This window comes from Glandiceps talaboti, chromosome 18, assembly GCF_964340395.1.
Source record: "Glandiceps talaboti chromosome 18, keGlaTala1.1, whole genome shotgun sequence".
Classification (NCBI taxonomy): Eukaryota; Metazoa; Hemichordata; class Enteropneusta; family Spengelidae; genus Glandiceps; species Glandiceps talaboti.
Window position 1 is genome coordinate 14,179,746 of NC_135566.1, and position 20,163 is coordinate 14,199,908.

At 35.1% G+C, this 20,163-nt stretch overlaps 1 protein-coding gene across 3 annotated transcripts in view; it reads right to left on the reverse strand.

Moving 5' to 3' along the window:
- LOC144449549 (unconventional myosin-XVIIIa-like) overlaps nucleotides 1-20,163 on the reverse strand; it is a 108,493-nt gene that overhangs the window by 11,824 nt on the left and 76,506 nt on the right. For 2 of the 3 annotated variants that reach the window (XM_078140097.1, XM_078140099.1), the window contains exons 18-25: nucleotides 7,804-7,932; nucleotides 7,161-7,304; nucleotides 6,294-6,383; nucleotides 5,658-5,777; nucleotides 4,619-4,730; nucleotides 2,363-2,401; nucleotides 721-854; nucleotides 9-163 (exon numbers count right to left, since the gene is read on the reverse strand). In XM_078140097.1, coding sequence (XP_077996223.1) covers nucleotides 9-163; nucleotides 721-854; nucleotides 2,363-2,401; nucleotides 4,619-4,730; nucleotides 5,658-5,777; nucleotides 6,294-6,383; nucleotides 7,161-7,304; nucleotides 7,804-7,932 — 923 coding nt within the window. The remainder of the gene's footprint in view (nucleotides 1-8; nucleotides 164-720; nucleotides 855-2,362; nucleotides 2,402-4,618; nucleotides 4,731-5,657; nucleotides 5,778-6,293; nucleotides 6,384-7,160; nucleotides 7,305-7,803; nucleotides 7,933-20,163) is intronic. The other variant, XM_078140098.1, reaches the window with a different exon arrangement.

Here is a 20,163-nt window from a genome sequence, read left to right on the forward strand (position 1 = left end):
AGACTTACTTTCGTTGTTTTTTCTCAAGACCAGAATTCCTTGACTGCTGTGATTCTAAGTGTAATTTCATGTCTTGCAGTTCACTGTTGACTTTCTGGTGCTTACGTTTCTGATTTGTGAGAAGACGTTGTATTTCATCCATCTCCTCTAAGGCCTCAGCAAGCTGTAGACGAATGAGAGACAAAGTCATGACGGTGGTCAATAATTTGGTGTTAAATACAGCCTGCGTCATGTTAGTGTTGACTGGTTCTGTTTGACACAACCATACAGAAACCAGTAAGAAACTGGACATGCTACACTTTAAGATAGCAAGATTGACTGAGTACAGTTTCTTGCTACATTTTGTCTAAATGAAATGAACTAACATACCACCATGCAGACATCAAAACACTGGCGCCAGCATGTCTGTGTCTAGCTGCAGTATCTTTAAACGGTTTCCTTAATTTAGACAAAATGTAGCAAGAAATTGTAACCTTGCTATCTTAAAATGTAGAATGTGTAGTTTCTTAATATGTAAAAACGATACTGTGTGATCGTGCGCTTTCGTATAGAACGAACAATCGCGTCTTCATTTGCATATCATTTGCATGCAGGTATGCAATAATATTTCCGGTATTACACTGCAGCGCAAGTACCACTAGTGTGCACATGCACCGGTGCAAGTAATCTCTGGTACATATGCAATAATAAATACTACTCGGCATCAACACACTGCCTTACCTTCCTATCCACGACCTTTTTAGCTGAAGTATGTGTTTCTATCTCCTCTTCGTGCTCACTTTGTAATTTCTTCTTGATAAACTCCATCTCTCTCCTTACTCTCTCATACTTCTGTTTATAGATTGAGTCCGTTCCTATATCCACAGACCACACACAGAAAACAAAGTCAGAACTCCCACGATCTTACAAGTGCATACAAACTGATTAAAACAGTACCCAAAGTGCCTCTCCCAGACAAAAAGCCAGCCATTTTTTTTTTGTATGATGTGTGCTTTGTGTACCTTTTAGTTTGCAGATTTTAGTCCAGATAACATGCAGGGAAACCAGACAACCAATTTGGAAATGTACAACAAGAAATGAACACATTCTCAAATTAGAAAGCAGACTTTGGATGAGTACAATGTGATGGTAGGGAGGTTGAATGTGACTATCCAAGTAGGGCTCATTTCAATATTATGCACACAGGCAAAAACACTTCTCTTGAAATCAATCCCTACCTAAAATACTAGCTAAATAGTGGATGTTGATTTTAAAAAGGTCCTCTTCAAGTTGTACAATGGATTCAGTGTCATGGCAATAAAAATTGTGAGTTCGAGATTCACTGTTGCATGGTAGAAGGCTTAAAAGAGATTGCTGTGTTGTGCTGTTTTGTGCAAACTACGTAGTAATGTAGAGACTAGTGACAATCTGCCTATCATCTGCCAACATTCTTTGTTTCAGTCGTTTGATATGTTGCAGACTTTGAGTTTACTACTATTACACATCTATATTTGATGTACTTTTGCTGCCTATTAGTGTATCAAAGTGCTCAGTCATTAAATGTGTAATTCTGGTGCATGTCAATGTCATAAAGTGTTTAAAAACTTCTGTTGCACATCTGTGTAGTTATCAAAGTGTTCAATGTATCAAAGTGTTCAAGGTCAGAAAGTGTTCATAAACTTCTATTGCACATCTGTGTACTGTTATCAAAGTGTTGAATGTATCAAATTGTTCAATGTATTACATGTAAAGTGTTTAGAAACTACTTGCAACATTTTTTCTGTACATCAATATTGTAGTAAAGTGTTCATAAACTTCTGTTGGACATCAGAGTACTGTTATCAAAGTGTTCAATGTATCGGGGTGTTTACAAACTACATGCAAAATTCTTCTGTACATCAATGTATCAAAGTGTTCAGAAACTATATTTTAAAATCACTGCACATCAAGATTATAGTGTTAAGAAACTACATGCAAACTTCTGCTGTACGTGACTATATCAAAGTGCTCAATATTTAAAGTGTTGGAAGACTCCACATCAAAGTGTTTAAAATGTAAATAAACTACGACATCGATATATGTGCTTGTATTTCAAGTAATTGATTTTGACTGCATGCATAAATATTCACAAAACATGTGTGTGTAATACCCCCCTACTTGGATGTACTGATTTGCATAACTCTGAAATCTAGATAAAGCAGAATGGATTTTGACCAGATCCCTGGAGAGATGAATGCTAGTAGGGGGGAGAGGATGGCATGGCAGCACAGCAGAAAGCAGTACGATGCTAAAGACTAAAAATCTAACGAGTTAGTCAGTAAAAAAAGCGTGGTCAAAGGTCAACCCTTGCCAACTACATAAACCCAAGACTAGTGGCGTCTACCTCTTTTTATCCTCAACAGCTGACGAGGTACTGGTTTGCCTGGATGAGAAGAATAGCAAGTTATAGACAAGAAAGGAAATAGGGCGGCAAGAAGTTTTATTTAGACTACAGTCTACAAGGTTACTGGAGGTAATCAGTAAGTGTTATTATCAAGATTAGGGTTAGGGGGGAGGGGAGGGGAGTGGGGGGGGGGGCCAAGAGAAATAACTGTTTATGTCACCAATGGATTAAACCATCGAGTTGATCTTTTTCCAAGATTTCTTTCCTGGTTGTTGATTTTGTTCTGTTTTGTTGTTTTCCCTGGAGTTTTGGTTCTTGTGACACATCTTTGTCATCAATGGAGTTTTTCTACCAGAAGTTCTAATAAAGATGTATTGACAGTGTGTCTTGTTCATGGCCAGGGGAACTTAGTCTTTCAGTAGAATGGCTTTTGACATGGCCAAGGGAATTTACCCCATAAGTAGTTGTGTTTTTGACAAGTGTAGAGTAGAAGGACTGATTTGTTGACAGTAAACATGGCATCGTATTTGCTAGTTATTTGTAAAAAAAACAAAAGATTACATAGTTTGGCCACTAGGCGTGCTGTTCCCAAGCAGCTTCTGTATGCCAGCAGCTGGTTATTGGAAAAAAGAAAAGATTGTATAGTTTGACCACTAGGAGTGCTGGAACACTTGAAGAGAGTCCATTCTAAAGATAATGGAGAAACTACTGAAAAGACCACATTTTGCCAGTATGTGGAATGGACAATGGAAAATGTCTCTTCCTCAACACAGTATCGGAAAGCAAAGATTCTTTTGCAGATTACAAAGATAAGGAAAGACTGGTATGTAATCACTATATTCACCTTATGCTTTGTTACACGGATTTGTCATTGTGGTAGTCTGTAAGGTACGCCGTGACGGGGCGCCCTCAAACATCAGGCAACCCCTAACAGTGAGAGGAGGCCAGTGAGGGCGAAACGTCACGATGTATCTTTCAGTCTATCATTGTGGGTACTCCTCATTAAGTTTGCTATTACAGTCTAGTACAGTAGTACCACTCATTTTAAACTAAATAGAATAGCAGCTAATACCACTGGGGATAAGCTACCATCCCTCGAGTCTCTTTTTAAACTCTGCACTACTAGGAAGTCAAAAAGTCTGTAAACAGTGACATTTATAATCATTTCAAAACACAGTTTTTATCCACCTGTCAAAGTAAAGATTTCACGAGATGATAGACAAAAGATAGAGAATAACATACCTCGGTTAGGCGAGAGAAAAAACGATTGTGTGTTTCCGATAACATGGCCTCAGAAAATAGCGTACGTAGGTCAGGGTTTTATTTTATTCTATTTTATCTTTTTAATTATTTTTAGTTTTGAAAAATATTGTTTCAACCCAAAATCTAAAAAAATTTGGTCAGAATACCCCTTCTGTGATACTTTGATAAAATATGTATGGACATCACTGGGGAAAGACAACAGATGTACATGAAGGTCAAAAGACAAAGAATTTCTTATCTTTTTTGTTTTAGATGTTATTAAAAATGTTTAGGGTCGGACACTTAAAGTAGGGTCGGTCAGGTTATTGGAATCACACAATTGCCCTTATTCAAGATCCTGTTTGTCAGGTTAAGTGCCCACAATGCCAACTCTCTCATTCTGTAATATTCAGTATATTTCTATACAAATGACACCTATACATTGCGTGTGTCCACCCCTTGTTGATATAAGCTTCACACTGACAACAATAAAGTCTACCAATAAGTATTGAAGGAGACAATAGTATCAGATTGGATTTATATAACACTGTCTGGGTGCTTTGATAAGGTGACCTTTGTTGGTTTCTGAGCTGCAAACAATAGCTACTTACTGCATTGTTTTATGCCATCATGTCGCAGACAGTTCTAATGTTCAACAATAGCTATCTACTGCATTGTTTTATGTCATCAACTATACACAACAAACAGCTCAAATGTTGGCCAGACATTTTGTTGAAGTCATGCATTTATAGATGACAGCAAGTGAAAAAAAAAGATTGAAAAAATACAACTATGAGTTGTAAAAATATTTCTTTGATTCATCAATTACATTAAAATTATCAAAGGTATATTTCTGAGAGATGGTATCGACACTAAAGTTTTGAATAACTTTTCATGGAATGTTGTAATATTTAAAGACTGCATATTTCTTAACTCTAAATATGAAATAGCTTTTTTATGAGTACTGTATTTATTTTGAGAAAACGACTAAGTTTCCTCGTTACTTCTACTTACCATCATCCTCATCACTGTCCATATCTCCATCAAAACTGGCAGCTCTCAGTCTACTCTCCATCACTTCCATCTCAAGTTTTTCAGTCTTTCTCTGGATGAGGCTATGGGAGCTCTGAAGGAAAGCAAAAATACATTTCATGGTTTGAGTCACAGAAATACAAATATTTATTGTAATAATAATTTTATCAATCAAGATTTTACTAGTATGATCAACATGATCAAGAGTTCCAAATATATCACAACTTCTAAGGTGAAGACATTGAACTTACAGAATACATTATAAATCTGATTATTGAAAAGAGAAAAGATTTTGTACTTTGGCCACTAGGGGTGCTATTCAGCTGCAGATTTTGCCTGGAAATGTGAGCTCAGATCATGCAGAACTGTAGCATACTTTGACAATCAACCTTTCCCAATGTCTCATTACAAATGTTGATACAATTCCTGGTAATTAGTTTTGATTCTTCTGATTTTGATTGTCTATGTTTCAGCAACTCAAATGTTTGTTTACATCTATCTCATTGATTGTTTCTTGTATTCCCTGAAATTTGATGTACATAATGAAAAGTTTAAACCTCATTTTCCCCAATCTAAGGTGCCCTTGAGATACTTGGCTGAGAATTGAGCAATCAGAATGAATATGGCATACTGACTGGGGAAGTACAACAGACATTGATTAACAATAGTTGCCGGTTCCAAGATGCAATGCGTGTCTCTCCATACAATGCCATGTATTGTGTACACACTGAGGGATATGCATGCAATACATAGGGGATGGTTGTCACCTGACCGTACCCTGGGTTCACCTGTAAAATCCTTCTTTTTCATTGATGGTGTTTAGTCTTTGTTCTATAAAGTCACTCACAAAGACATCAATATGTCTTTCCACTATTTCCTGATGAAAATGTTATTTCAAACATAATGAAGACAAAACAAGACTAAATGAAACAACATATTGAAGCGACATCCTCTCGCCCAACACATCTTGGAATCGGAACGACAACAAAGATATCAACAACAAATCATATGTAATTGTTACCTTGAGTTCCTTCAGTTCTTTCTCCAACCTCATCCTTTCAGCCGTCTCTGCTTCTAAAACTTCTGATGCATGTGTTGCTGTGCCATGTTCCTCCTGCAGGTCAGTGGTTAGTTCACCCAGCTGAACAGGACAAAATAGCACATTGTCACGTAACTAACTAGAGCTGTCAGCAGTCTGTCAACATTCTAATCTCCCTTCTTACATGGAGACAAGTAAGTGCTACTCATCAGAAAGGAGATCGACCCAAAACATAATAGTCTTGTACTGCTAGGGAACAGTAGAAAATCATGATTTTTGATTATGTAACATGATGCAAGGTACACTTAATCTAGAAATCAAACCTGGCAGTTCATGTGTGCAAATCTGGGCATGAATATTATTGCATGATATTCATTGAGATTAAGTTTATCAGAAGTGTGGTATCATATTTTTGATTCACCATATTTCTACGGATATCCTATAAATGCACAAGATCAATTTGATGTTTCTCAGAAATTGCAAGTAATTGTAGGTGATGTAAAATCATGAAATGACTCTCCAGAACTCATAGTTTATGAAAATGTCTCTATTTCCCAGAATGCTGTTCTCCTTTAAGTGTGGTAAAGTACTACATGTTAAGAAAGAACATAACAATACCTTGGTTTCCAAACGTTCATAGTTTGTCTTGTACTCATTTCGTTCCCTTTCTAGTTTCTGAAATTTAGTTTTTAGTTGTTCCAGTTCTACCTGTAAATTGAAAACACAATATTACATTACAAATTGAGGAGAGGGATTGATGAAAATGATATTCCGGACTTTTGCTCTGGGCACTTCTTCTCATTCTTAGTAATACTGCGACAGTTTTCAGGAGACTACAGACAGTACAGCCCAGAGACTTGGCTATCTGACTTGACATACTGGCTTGACAGTATAGCCCAGAGACTTGGCTATCTGACTTGACAGTATAGCCCAGAGACTTGGCTATCTGACTTGACATACTGACTTGACAGTATAGCCCAGAGACTTGGCTATCTGACTTGACATACTGGCTTGACAGTATAGCCCAGAGACTTGGCTATCTGACTTGACATACTGACTTGACAGTATAGCCCAGAGACTTGGCTATCTGACTTGACATACTGGCTTGACAGTTTAACCCATAGACTTGGCTATCTGATTTGACATACTGGCTTGACAGTATAGCCCAGAGACTTGGCTATCTGACTTGACATACTGGCTTGAGAGTTTAACCCAGAGACTTGGCTATCTGACTTGACATACTGGCTTGTCAGTAGAGCCCAGAGACTTGGCTATCTGACTTGACATACTGGCTTGACAGTATAGCCCACAGACTTGGCTATCTGACTTGACATACTGGCTTGATAGTATAGCCCAGAGACTTGGCCGCCATGTCACCCCTTCCATTTTTTTTCCTTCGCCTTAATTTGCTCAGTCTTAAAAAAAACTTAGAGGAAACACTGTCCAAAATGTACAAATTGTACATGTATATAAGAATCCACTTACATCTTTGATTCTCAGCTCTTCTTCAGTTCTATGGACATCTAGTAATGGTGTAACTTTAGTAAGGAGACGCCACCACGTCCAGTTACGTACTTGAATATATTTACGTACATTTCGTTGTATACAGGTAATCGCTATTGTTTGTATCTAGACAAAAATACAAGCAAATAAATTTATGTACATTTCACTGTACAGGATCTAGGAAATTGACAAGCATTTAAATTTATGTACATTTCACTGTACAGGATCTAGGAAATTGACAAGCATATAAATGTATGGACATTTCACTGTTAGGTAATCATGCATTTAAACAAATACAAAAAGTACTTCAATGACCTTATGCAGAAGGATTGATGTTTTCAAAACAAACGAACAGCTTGTATACGGATTCATGCCGCAGAAAAGTAACAATGAACAGCGCCCTCTATGTCCAAAATAGTACAGCCTTTTGTTTATATCACTTGTTGACCATATCACAGCAAAACTGAAAACAATGGTTGTTCTAGGTGTTCTTTCAATCACTCCCCACACCAAGTCATTTGACAAATCTTCCAATATACAACTTGTCGAACTTGTTCGTTTTATTTATTTTTTTGTTTTCAGTTTTTTCTCTCTCAAAACTTTATACACATGCTTTCTATCTTACCTTCAAATGTTTGAGCTTCTTCCTACCCAGGAACCCTCTGCAGTAAGCTTGTAATCCAATTATTGCATCTGCTAAGCTTTCATCCCGGGCATCTTCTAACGGAGCCAGTGAACCTGACCTGAAAAACACCTGTTGACAAAGAAGAATGAAAGGTAAGAAATGTTTGTGAATCATAAAATACATAATCCTTCAGTGTGAAACATCAATGAAATTTAAATGAAATCATAACCTTCAAAGATTTCGTTTTGGGGAATGTTATTTTCAACAAACTGGACTTGTTTGCTGTATCTCGTATTAATGATCAACCACTGAAACGATAGCGTCAAATGGAATGACTACTAATCGAATGAAAACAAGACAAGATAACAACAATCGATCAGTAATCATCATAGCTAGCTGTTTTAAAATCAGACCTTGCAGTTAAACAGGTACACATTGCAGACGTTGCCATATGAATTTTTCTTGAAACCATTCATATTGAGTTAATATTCAGAAGATACACAACAGCTTTGCCACTATACCACCACTTGGAACATTTGCTTTGGATGTCTTACTACCGCACACGAGACACGTCTTATAAATGTTCCCCTGCCAGGAAGCAGAGATTAGCATTACTATCTATGTGACTATAGCTGTGGCATCATTCATATGATATGTCATTTAATTACAGTCTCCGAGAGATCCCATTTCATACGTTGGTGTAAATTTCCCCTGTTGTTGTTGATTGAAACATAGGCAATACATATTTTCTGTAGTTCATCCTAAGATCATGACCGTTGGTTGCCATCTACCCCATACATTGGTCACATAGTCTGGCAAGCTTGCAATTATTTCAACCAGTATGAAGCAGTAACAATACACAGTAGCTGTTTTCAGTTGCAGGAACTGATGAAAGCAGGTCAGAAAACAAGTTCAGGTCGTTGCATGCTACGCATTTGTTTCCGAGGCTAGAATCATCATATCATGTATAACTTATGAACATTATATCCAATGTCGTTAGACATTATTAATTGAACAATGAGAGGAACTAAAACAGTCACAAATTTCCAAATATTATAGGTAAGGCGAAAAAAAATAATTATGTGTTTCCGATAACATGGCCTCAGAAAAAAGAGTAGGTAGGTCAGGATTTTATCTTATTTTTATTTTATGTTTTTCAATATTTTTTTTTAAAATATTGATTTGACCCAAAACCAAACAAAATGTCAGTCAGAATACCCATTCTCTCATAGTGATAGTTTTGATGAACTATGTACAGACATCACTGGGGAAAGGAAACAGATGTGTGTATGAATGTCAAGAAGACAAAGAATTTCTTACCTTTTTGTTTTAAGTGTTTTAAAAAATGTTTAGGGTCAGTCTGACTCAACGGTTTATACTAGGGTCAGCCAAGTTATCGGAAACATACAATTTTTTTTTATTTTGCCTAATACAGCCCCTAAAACTTATTAAAATCATGGACTTTTTTTAATTGTATTCTTCAACTAAGTTGTGGTAAGTTAACCATGTGTAACATTCCAGCCACTTGTGAACATAAACAAGTTTATGTTATTTGTAAGTTTATAGGTATGTGTTGTGATTTATGATGTACTTGTATGTATTGTGTATTCTAAATTTGGGTCGGAGTGGATACCAGGTTCCATGTCAATGAACTTGAAGTATAATGAAGTTCTCTGGTAATCAGCCTTTGGGTTTTCTAAGATAAACTAAACCTATTATTCTTCAATGTGGTAGATTACACAAAGTGGGTGATAGCAGTTCCTCTGTTGTGTGATTCTAATCCCCCTGTGATCAAGACAGTATAAACATTGGAAGTCCTAAAAAAGTACATTGCAAGTTCATGCATGGAACTGCAATGCCTCCCTACTGAGACTATAATTAAACCACAACATCCATTCAATAGCTTATCACTGATGCGACAATAGTTTTAGTTTGTGTCTATCTATCTTAGTAAACAGAAGACTCAATTTCCAGAGTAATATTTTCACAAGTATGTGTACCATACATACAACTAAGCAACTACATGTACACATCAGAGTATGCCTGGACACGTTTATTGTAAACAGTAAACTATAAACTACTGTGTTTTCTCTATTGTTGTTCAAAGACTGGATATATAGCTAGCAGCTGATTATGTACAAGTAGAATGCCCGGAGTAAGTATTTCACAACATATTTTTATATGCTTCACTTCCTGAAGCTGACATGTACCAGTCCACACATATAGTCACTACCCTTAAGTCATTACCCTAGTATAATCTACTGTCTGTAAAAACTGTCATAAAATGTTAACAACTGCTGGCATAACCTCTGCGTCTGAATCACTAGTGTCTACAGTAAACATGTACAGCAACAACCTCATTACCTTATGGTTCATTCTCCTATTTTCATTGTAATGCATTGTTTATATAAGCCACCACCAAAGAACTGAAAGGTGTTCACCATGTACACAGTACGTACAGTGTGTTTAATAGGGACTCTACAGTATAAACATAGTATTCAGCGTATATGTATGCCGGTCTACATAACTGTCACTGTAGAGGAACAGTTGTATGTAGTAGTAGCTTCAGCACACAACGTTCATGAATGGTTTTCTATTGTAAGGGGCGAGAAACACAAATATGGGATAGGTTGCCTATTGATCCACTAAATGAGAATTACTGACTGGTATTCATGCACATACAACATGTACATCTGCTAGACTTAGATATAAAACTAATACTAGTATTAGAGTGAGAGATCTTTGTAAAAATGTAAGTGCTACACATTTTTGTACAGTGTTTTCTGTATATCTGATCTCGTCAACCTTTTTTATAAGAAATAGAAAGTTGAGATTCTCTGCTATTAAATATAGAGGAAGTTTTACTCGTATTGTGTAGTTTAGGACTATACAACTGCAGCCATGTAGCTAGATACTACATTAGACCCATCACAGATAGACTATTGAAACTTCAAATGACTTGCAGCATTCACTTGAATCTATGTATGATATGTACCATAACTTTGTGATGCTGAAAGCTATCTACTACAATGCCAATGCAATGAATATTTTGTCTGTACTACAAGCTAATGATATTAAGTGCAGATAATATGGTGTTTCTTTCTGTATAAATGGACAACACAGACACACACCAATTAAGTTGTCCTATAATACCTATTACCGTTTAGTTTATGTCATTTTTGCTATCTCAAACACTTTGGCATACGATCTTGTTTTAATAGTATTCTCTTTTTGAAAGGCATTGAAACAGGGTCACCGTTTGTTAGCCCTCTTTTAACTTCTATGTACCCTCTCTAGATCTAAGCTACAACACTGTTTTTCAATTCATGTCAGTTGCCTCAAAGTGTATCGCCTACTGCCTTGTACCAGCTGGGGTACATTTTGTAAATGTATGCAAGGACGAAAAAATGCCCTGTAGTAAAGCATGGGTTGCTATCTTTAGGGTTAGTGGGATACTTTTTTCTATAGTACCTGACTTGTCTACTTTGATGCAAGATGATGTCTTCAACATCAATTTTATACATGTATATAAGGGAATAAAAATGTCCTGTAGTAAAGTGTAGGTTGCTTACCCTTCCCCTCCCATTACTAACCCATCATATCAATGAAATTTTGAGAACTTAATGGGGATACTTATTCTGAACTGTGTTAATTTTCAAGGAGTAAACTTTTACCTTGGGCCTTCATTCAAATCAAACTTGTCAACATATATATGACAAACATTCAGCTTTTCATATGATAAAATTGTAAAAATTTGAAGATATCTGCAAATAATTTTGATGGAACTGTAGCATGCCTTCTGAACTGCCCATTTAATATATAATATAAATTGTAACTTCATATTGTACTAAATAATTAGATATTATTCACCAATATTTTTCTTTGTTCCACCATGTAAAATACGAGTGACCTAAGAGGCATTGTCACTACAAGTTGTAAGATGAATAGTGACAAACCTTTTCGTAATTGGTCATGAGTATTTTCCAGCTGAATGAAGAAAAATATTGAAGTTATACTTCCACACCATAATTTATGAAAAATCAGGAAAAATAATGGCGATTTGAAACGATTTAACCTAAATTTTGAGCACTGCAGAACCAGCGACATAGACACAGGTTGTCAGGACATATCCATATTTTCTGTTCAAAAGCAATAACTTGGCTTGTGCTTGGTATAATGACTATCATATTTAGTATTATTATCAGCCACTCTTCTATACTTCAATTATTCACCTCTGTCTGACCTAATCTCTCTGATCTACTAGGATCATAGTATGTACTCAACAACCACACTAAAAGCTTTTTTTTTACAAGTTGACATCACAAAACTCTTGCTCTTCACATTTACAATCGTTTTGACAAGACTAGATTACGTCTATCCACTTCAAATGAGATGAATGTGATAAAAATAATAAAAGATATCATTCTTGGAGAATATTTCATAAAATGTATTACCTTTGAGGTTATAGCTTCGATTTTTCTAGCAATTTGGTCTATGACATATTTCTATAGGCTTCATATTTATAAGATATGAAATATTCATGATCAATGTGAGTCAGAAACGATGAAAAGAGGCAACATACTGATTGATTTGTATCCATATCACGATTCATGAAGCTCTGAGTTCTATTAACAAATGTTTTTCGTGCTCCCTGTAGCCTTATTGCATCTTGGTTCAATAACACATTTTGTCCGGAGTGTGCCAGATGCCCTAAAGGCCTTGTAAATTCATTCCATTTCGTGTCTCATTTTACTGCGTTATCATGCCTGTCTGCTCCATCTTAATTTTCAGTCGATACATACATGTCATCTCCCTCCTCCATCACTCCCTCTCCCTCAAGAGGTTATAGTTATTTCACTCTCGTAAATGAGCCTGTCTACAGATGGGATTGAGCAGTGTCATCCTATCATTAAACTCAACCATGTACTATACGTATAGTCAGGCAAGAGTGTACAGATCTCATAACTTTAGGAATTTCAGTTCTTTCACCTTCCGGGCAGGATCACAGGAGTGATCAAGTATTCAAATCACATAATGTCTTCTTCTTATTTTCTTACATCTGATGGGAGGACAACTTTTCATGAATTAAACACACAATCTTATACATGTAGTCGAGCATAAGTTACAGATTTCATAACTGATGGAATTTCAACTTTCACCTTCTGGGCAGGAATGATTGACTAAACTCCATGTCTTTTTACCATCTGATGGGAGAACAACATTTTGTGTATTAAAACACAATATTGTACATGTAATCAGGCAATACTGTACATATTTCATAACTGATGGAATTTCAACTTTCACCTTCTGGGCAGAAGTGATTGCCTAATTCCATGTCTTTTTAACCACCTGATGAGAGAACATTTCTACCATCTAATGAGAGAGCAACATTTTCATGTACTAAACATAATCTTGTACATGTAATCAGGCGATACTGTACAGATTTCATAACTGATGGAATTTCAACTTTCACCTTCCGGGCAGGACATTGTTTTCAGAACCATATCAATATTACAGTATGATTAAAATCTATTTTTAGTGAAACATTACACTTAACGAGTTATGACGAAGAAGTAAACCTGTTCAGAACCACTAGTCACAGCTGTACTGTGAGAAACTAGTGAATCTGCCAACAGCATGTCAACATGCCAATATGAACACATGAACCGTAACCTTTCAATACACAATATACACCCACTGTATATGTAAAGACCACACAAAATAAATACCACAAAATCATTATTGACCCAAGTTCTTAGTCTGTGTGCAAAGAGTGCAGAGTTGAAATTCAATTAGTCTGGGGTGAGGTGACTCCCTTAGCTTATAGATTACTCCACTTATAAATGCTCCTTTGTTCATAGCGTCTAACTTTTCTTTGAGAGAGAGAGCGTATCCTGATTATGACGTTGTTCATGATCATTAATAATTGTATATGCATATTTGTAAAGATGTGGGTGTCAATGGGTGTCAACGGTTTGTAATGAGCATTAGTACATGATGAGGGTTATTAGCTAGAACTTACCAATGATGGATAAAGAATAAAAGTTGAAGTTTTAAGTTTTGTTTCTTTGGTTTAATTTCTCTTCACAGTTGTGTACAGACGGAGCTAGTCTAAATCGTACCTCTGTCATGAGCTGACAAATATACCCATATTTGGACATGACATAACTGCCCCCAATAAATACTAACGTCTCATTGGGCAGACTTCTGTGCTTGATTAACAAAGACATGGTGTTAATGACTCTGTGGGTGACTTCAGTTGAATTGGAAATTTCATCTCAGGACCTCATAAACTAGATGTAAACAGATATCTTGAGATTTGATGCATGGATAGCACTAGACTATGTTGAATGTTGTTAATGCCTGCTTGAGCTCCGGTTCTCATAAATGAATTGAGAAAATATTATGGGATATTGTTCCAGTCTGTGATTGCTCTTAGTACTGGCACAAATGAGTGTACATGTGTATTTGCAAACATTTTGTTTATCTCAAGAAGATTATTCTAGAAATGATTAACAAAGCAGTCATGAAAACAACATTCTTGTCATATGCATTCCATCTTTGTAAAATGACTTTGATCAAAATTGCTTTTCTATAATTTTTTTAATAATAAATCTATACACTGCTTAGGATACAGGATATATATTTCATGAAAGATATTTGTCGGCGTTTGGTATTTCAGAAATGAATTTCCTCACTGAACATTGAAATGCTAGAATTTTGGCAAGTTTATGCATATTATTATTAAACATACCAAAGAATGTCATATGTCGTTGCATTCGGCTCTGATTTGTAAAAGTGCCAAGAAAATGTCATTTCTGGAATTTAGGTCTTCAGTTGGTGAACGGTATCTGATGCAATAACTTTTAAAGAAACATTATAATTCATCTCTTAAATTCATATTTATTTCTACCAGATATTAATAGTAAATTGTGTCGGTATCAATCTTTGTTTTTGAAAAGTTCAGACACAAACTGACTCTATGCACTGTAACATGTTATATACTTTAATGTTTCTTTCTGAACAGAGTAACCTGGGAGCCAAACTCTCTCATACTTTCTCACCGTCCTCTTTATGTATGGAAAATCAAACACCAAATTATTTCATTTCATGTAAAAATAGCATCAAACCAGCCACAAGCCCAATATTATCAATTCTTAGTCTCCCTGGCAACTGCAGTTGTTATCAATCACCAAGTCGTTACGTGAAAAATTTCTTAGCAAAACACTGTATTGGAATAGTACACTGAATGTACTATGTATCCTTGACTGAAAAATATGATTTGTAATGTCTATTAGATTTTACATCACCAAGGTGCAAAAAGAGATTATTTATCATAAAATTTATGATAATATGATATTGCTTGGAAAATCATATTGACCATTTATCATAATTGATGGACTTATAAGAGGATTATTAAAAATCAGTGAGCGCATAATAAGTACTTCACACTGGGTTGCTATGGCAACAGGTAAAGTGTACTCCCATTAATTGAAATTTACAATCAGTACTGTAACAACTGGGTGTAGTCATGAACAGAATTAAAAACAAAAAAATATTACTGTAATATGTAAAAGAAAAATTCTTTACGACTATACCCAGTTGTTCTTCAGTAACTCTGTTTGTTATGATGGTGGTGGTGGTGGTGGTGGTGGGTGGGGGGAGGGCTGTTATTGTAAAGAACTCTACATATAATCTGTTTACAAATTGTCAACATACAGCCGTTCACAAAAATAACAAGTCTACATTTACTAACAAAATAATCAGCTGCATAACAACCCATCAGCTGTCAAGATGTTTACTGACATTATAATTTCATCATTCTATGACACGTTTATAGATTTTCTTCTTAAATTTTCACATTTAGTATTTTAGTGTGATACATTATGTAATGCGTCATAAATAATATCACAAAATGTATCAAGACAATATACATACTATATTAGTTAAATATCTTTTATTCATTCCTTGTGTATTACTGAAATTTATGGAGAAGCAGCTGTAATACAAACAAACATATAGGGCAAGAAAGAGAATATTATTGTTGAATACAAAGGTTCAAACAGAGTTTATACACTTTAATAGTCAAATCAAATTTCGGGACTTCATTAGTTTTCCAGAAGTATTCACGTCAACTTGGGTCATTTTCCAGAAGTGTTGTCTATGGAAATACATTTTATTTTACAAAAATGGGATCGCATAATATTTGAATAATTTCCCATATATTTAATTCATATTTGTGTACTATCTCTGTTGAGAGTAATCATTCACTGAAATTTATGGAGGCACAGCTGTAATACAAATAAACATATCAAATTATTTTTAGGGCAGAGAAAGCAATTATTACTGTTGGATCAAATACCATGGTTTTGTCACGCTAAGTCACCAATATGAAGACCAGGTGTTCATATGACGTACATGCTAACTAGTTTCTACAAGTATTTGAATTCTGTGTATAAGTGACCAGGGGTTCATATGACCTACATGCTAACTAGCACATGTATTTGAATTCTGTGTATATATGACCAGGTGTTCATATGACCTACATGCTGACTAGTACAAGTATTTGAATTCTGTGTGTATGTGACCAGGTGTTCACATGACCTAGAATATGCTAACAAGTACAAGTATTTGAATTTTGTGCATAAGTGACCAGGTGTTCATAGGATTTCATAGGATAGAAGGTACGCCATGACAGGGTGCCCTCACACAACGGCCAATCCCCGAGCAACGTGACAGATCTTACAGTCTATTCATAGAAGTATTTCATTTCTGAATTTCATCATACCGATTGGATTCAGAGTCAATATCTTAAAAGTTCCCCTCTAAACGAAAATGGTTAATGAGATAATAGGGTTGCTGTATTAACATATCGAATATGTTTTCTCACACTAAGTCAATAGTATTTTCACAGCTGAACTCAAAACTATCAACAATACCTCAGATCCAAACATTTTTTTTTCTATCTGTCATCTAAATGATTTATTTGTCTGTACATCATCTGGATTTCATTAAAATCAAATCAAAGTGACATCTTTAAAATCTATTAAGAGTTAAGACCCCTTACTGCGCAGGGTCAATCTTTTACAGTTTTTACTGATTACTTCATTTATTATCGGTTTAATTTTCTAGGCAATATTAGGAACTTGTCCAGTGTAACACATCAATATAGTTCATAGTGTTTGACTAGTCTAGTTCCTATATGATGTGTTACAATTACTATGATCATCTCCTCTCACATATAGGGAAAGTCGATATTGTAGCACAGAAATCTGTGCTACCCCAGACTGCATTCATACAAATGTGATGACGTTATCACATCCCCACATGATTTTAGTTTCAGACTGGAGAGGTAGAGTTCAGTTAATGAGCAATTGTCTAAAGGAACTAACCAATTACAACTGCCTGTCAATTTGTGATGGATTACCACTGACATGTGCCATTTACCCTATGCCCAGCATTGGTAGCACAGATTTTTGTGCTAGATACTAGAATAATGACTTTCCCTATACATGAGTGGAGATGATTGTAATAATCGTAACATGTCATATAAGAACTAGACTAAGTAATGACAAAATCTAACAAAAATTATGGCGGCAAAGACTATTTATATTTCAATTCACACACAGATAGTCTGTCACTTTATCTTCAGATGATATCTATACCCCATTGTTGTCAACACCCTGATTTCATCATTGCATTACAAAAACACAACAATCTATTAACTAATTGGTTAATTAATCATTGTTCTCACTTTATTAATGCCTTACATTGATTATTATAATTTTAATAAGGAAATACAAACCATTTTTTTTTTTGGAATGTTTTAGAAACAGGAAATTAATATGTTGTAAGTTTTGAATAATAGATTTATATGCTATCCTTTCAAAGCCCCTCTTTAAAATGCAATCTAATCCTCTCCCATCTGTATCTCTTTGACCTTTTACAAGATGCTCGTGAGTTTATCGTCATAAAATACAACTCAACTCATGAAAAGTTCAGTTTTATAAATTTAGAAATATAATTCTACAATATCGTGTTTCAACCTCACAGGCAGCGTTTTTTATGAAATGAAACGGAGTAAGTTAAGTTATTACATCAGTAATAAAGTTATTGACTCTCAGATTTCATGTGACTATTTCTGTGTAGATTTCTCAGTACACATTCAATAATGATAGATTTCATTTCACTATTCAAGTTTAAATTTGAGAACTCACTGTAGATTTCGTGAATTTCAAAACAAAACCTGTACATTTCGTTGGACTACTGCACAGATTTCAGAATACAATTTGTAGATTTTGTTTGACTATTTGTGTGAATTTCAAAATAAAACGTGTATGTATATTTCTCTTTTGACTATTTCAGAACATAATTTGTAGATTTCATTTGATTATTTCAGCATATATTTCAATTTGTAGATTTCATTTGACTTTCAGCATAGATTTCAATTTGTAGATTTCATTTGATTATTTCTGCCCACATTCCAGAACACAACATAGTAGATTCCAACAGACTATTTCTGTGTAGATTTCAAAACACAATACCAGCATACAAACCAGGTTACTCTGTGAGTGAGAGCAGATAATGCGTTAAGTAGGGCTATCAACGAATGAATGAATGAATGAATGAATGAATGAAATCCGACATGATGAATGTATCACCTGGTGGTGAAATAAGGTCAATGGTACATGCTGTAAGTGTGTATTTAGGACGCAATCACACATCCATGTTTTTGTTCCGGCCTGTGTCAAAATCATTATGTGCATATTTCTGGTATTTTAAAGGGTTTTGTCAAAGTCAGGACTAAATGTACTGGAACCAGAGTAAATTTCGTACAATTTTCCTTTACTGTCATAGCATTCCCCAATTTATATAAATGAAATGGAGAAAGATCTGTAAAGTTTAATTGGTTTTCCTACTGTAAAAACCTTTCCACAGACATTTTATGTAATAGTTTCAGAAATTACAAAGTGAATGATCTTTGACCCTGTTCCCATCTACTCTGATTACAAAACCTATTCCAAAACCAGTGTTCTCTAATTCCTAACACTTGGCATTTGTAGAAACAAAACTACTTACATCACAGGCAGATAAGTATGACTGACAGAGATTGAAGCATAGATAGTAGAGAGAACAGTATGAATGTTGAAATAGTATCTGATATGTCACTGTATCATAACACACACGCTGTCCAATTCTATGGCCAGGGTGAAATGTACAAAATTGGGAGCCATGCTTTCCAGTTATGGTCATGGTGAAATTTATAATATACATGTATTTGGAAAACAGAATCCAGATGTTCTAATGAAATATACAATAGGCTATACGACCTACCAAATACACCGTTACTCCACAATTTCAAATACAAATTTCTTGAAAAAGTCCATGAGTTGAAAATTCAAACTATTTCTGTGTTCATTTCCTGCAGACAATTTCAAAATCAAAACTGACACACAAACCATCAAAATTAACCAAAACTATGACGAACATCTGCCTACCACTCAAATTACAATGTTTGTGCAAGGGAAGCATCAATAACACCATAATAAAAGAAACCCACTTTACTCTACAATCAGGTCAAATTTCTCAATATTTAGGTTATTTCTGGTTGATGTGTTGTTATGAAAAGATAGTCAAAAACTCAAATACCCGTGTAAGAGCTACAGAGTAGAATTCCGTCACACTGAATAGCAGAGCAAGGTGAATGCTTCATTTTCATTCACTTTACATTGTACTTCAACACAGGTTCAAACAATGACACAAAAACCACATCAATGAAAAAGCTATTCTCAAATTTCTTTCTTGAAATCACAACAGCTGGTAAATTGATGCATTTAATGTGTCAAGGGAATTCTGTGAATATGACTGAGAACTCTGGTAATTAATTTTTGACACTAAAAAACAATCTCATCTCACTGCATCCTACATCCATATACAAAGTCACATTTACTGACTTAATATCATGCATACAGCAAAATATCATATTTTCTCTTGGAATGTAGTTATGTCTAAAATCTCACTTCAGCTGAAATACCGAAAGATTGGATGAAAATTCTTGTTACCAAAATTTCAACAGCAGCTATAATCTATTCTTATTTGGGAACGCTACTCTAGGAAACAAAGATGAACTTTCTGGAGAGTCATTTCAGCATTTTACATTTACCCTACATTAAATACTATTTCAGAAAAAAAAAAAAATTGTTGTTATTTCCTGGCTTCCCCTTTTCAAGTTAAACAAGGAATTCAGTCTCGGGATTGATTCTGGAGGTGTGATAAATAAAGTACCTGGCTGGCAGACCTATATAATTCAAGTAAAAAGCTTCAAACAATTACTTACTCCTGTGTAATCCCTTTTCTACA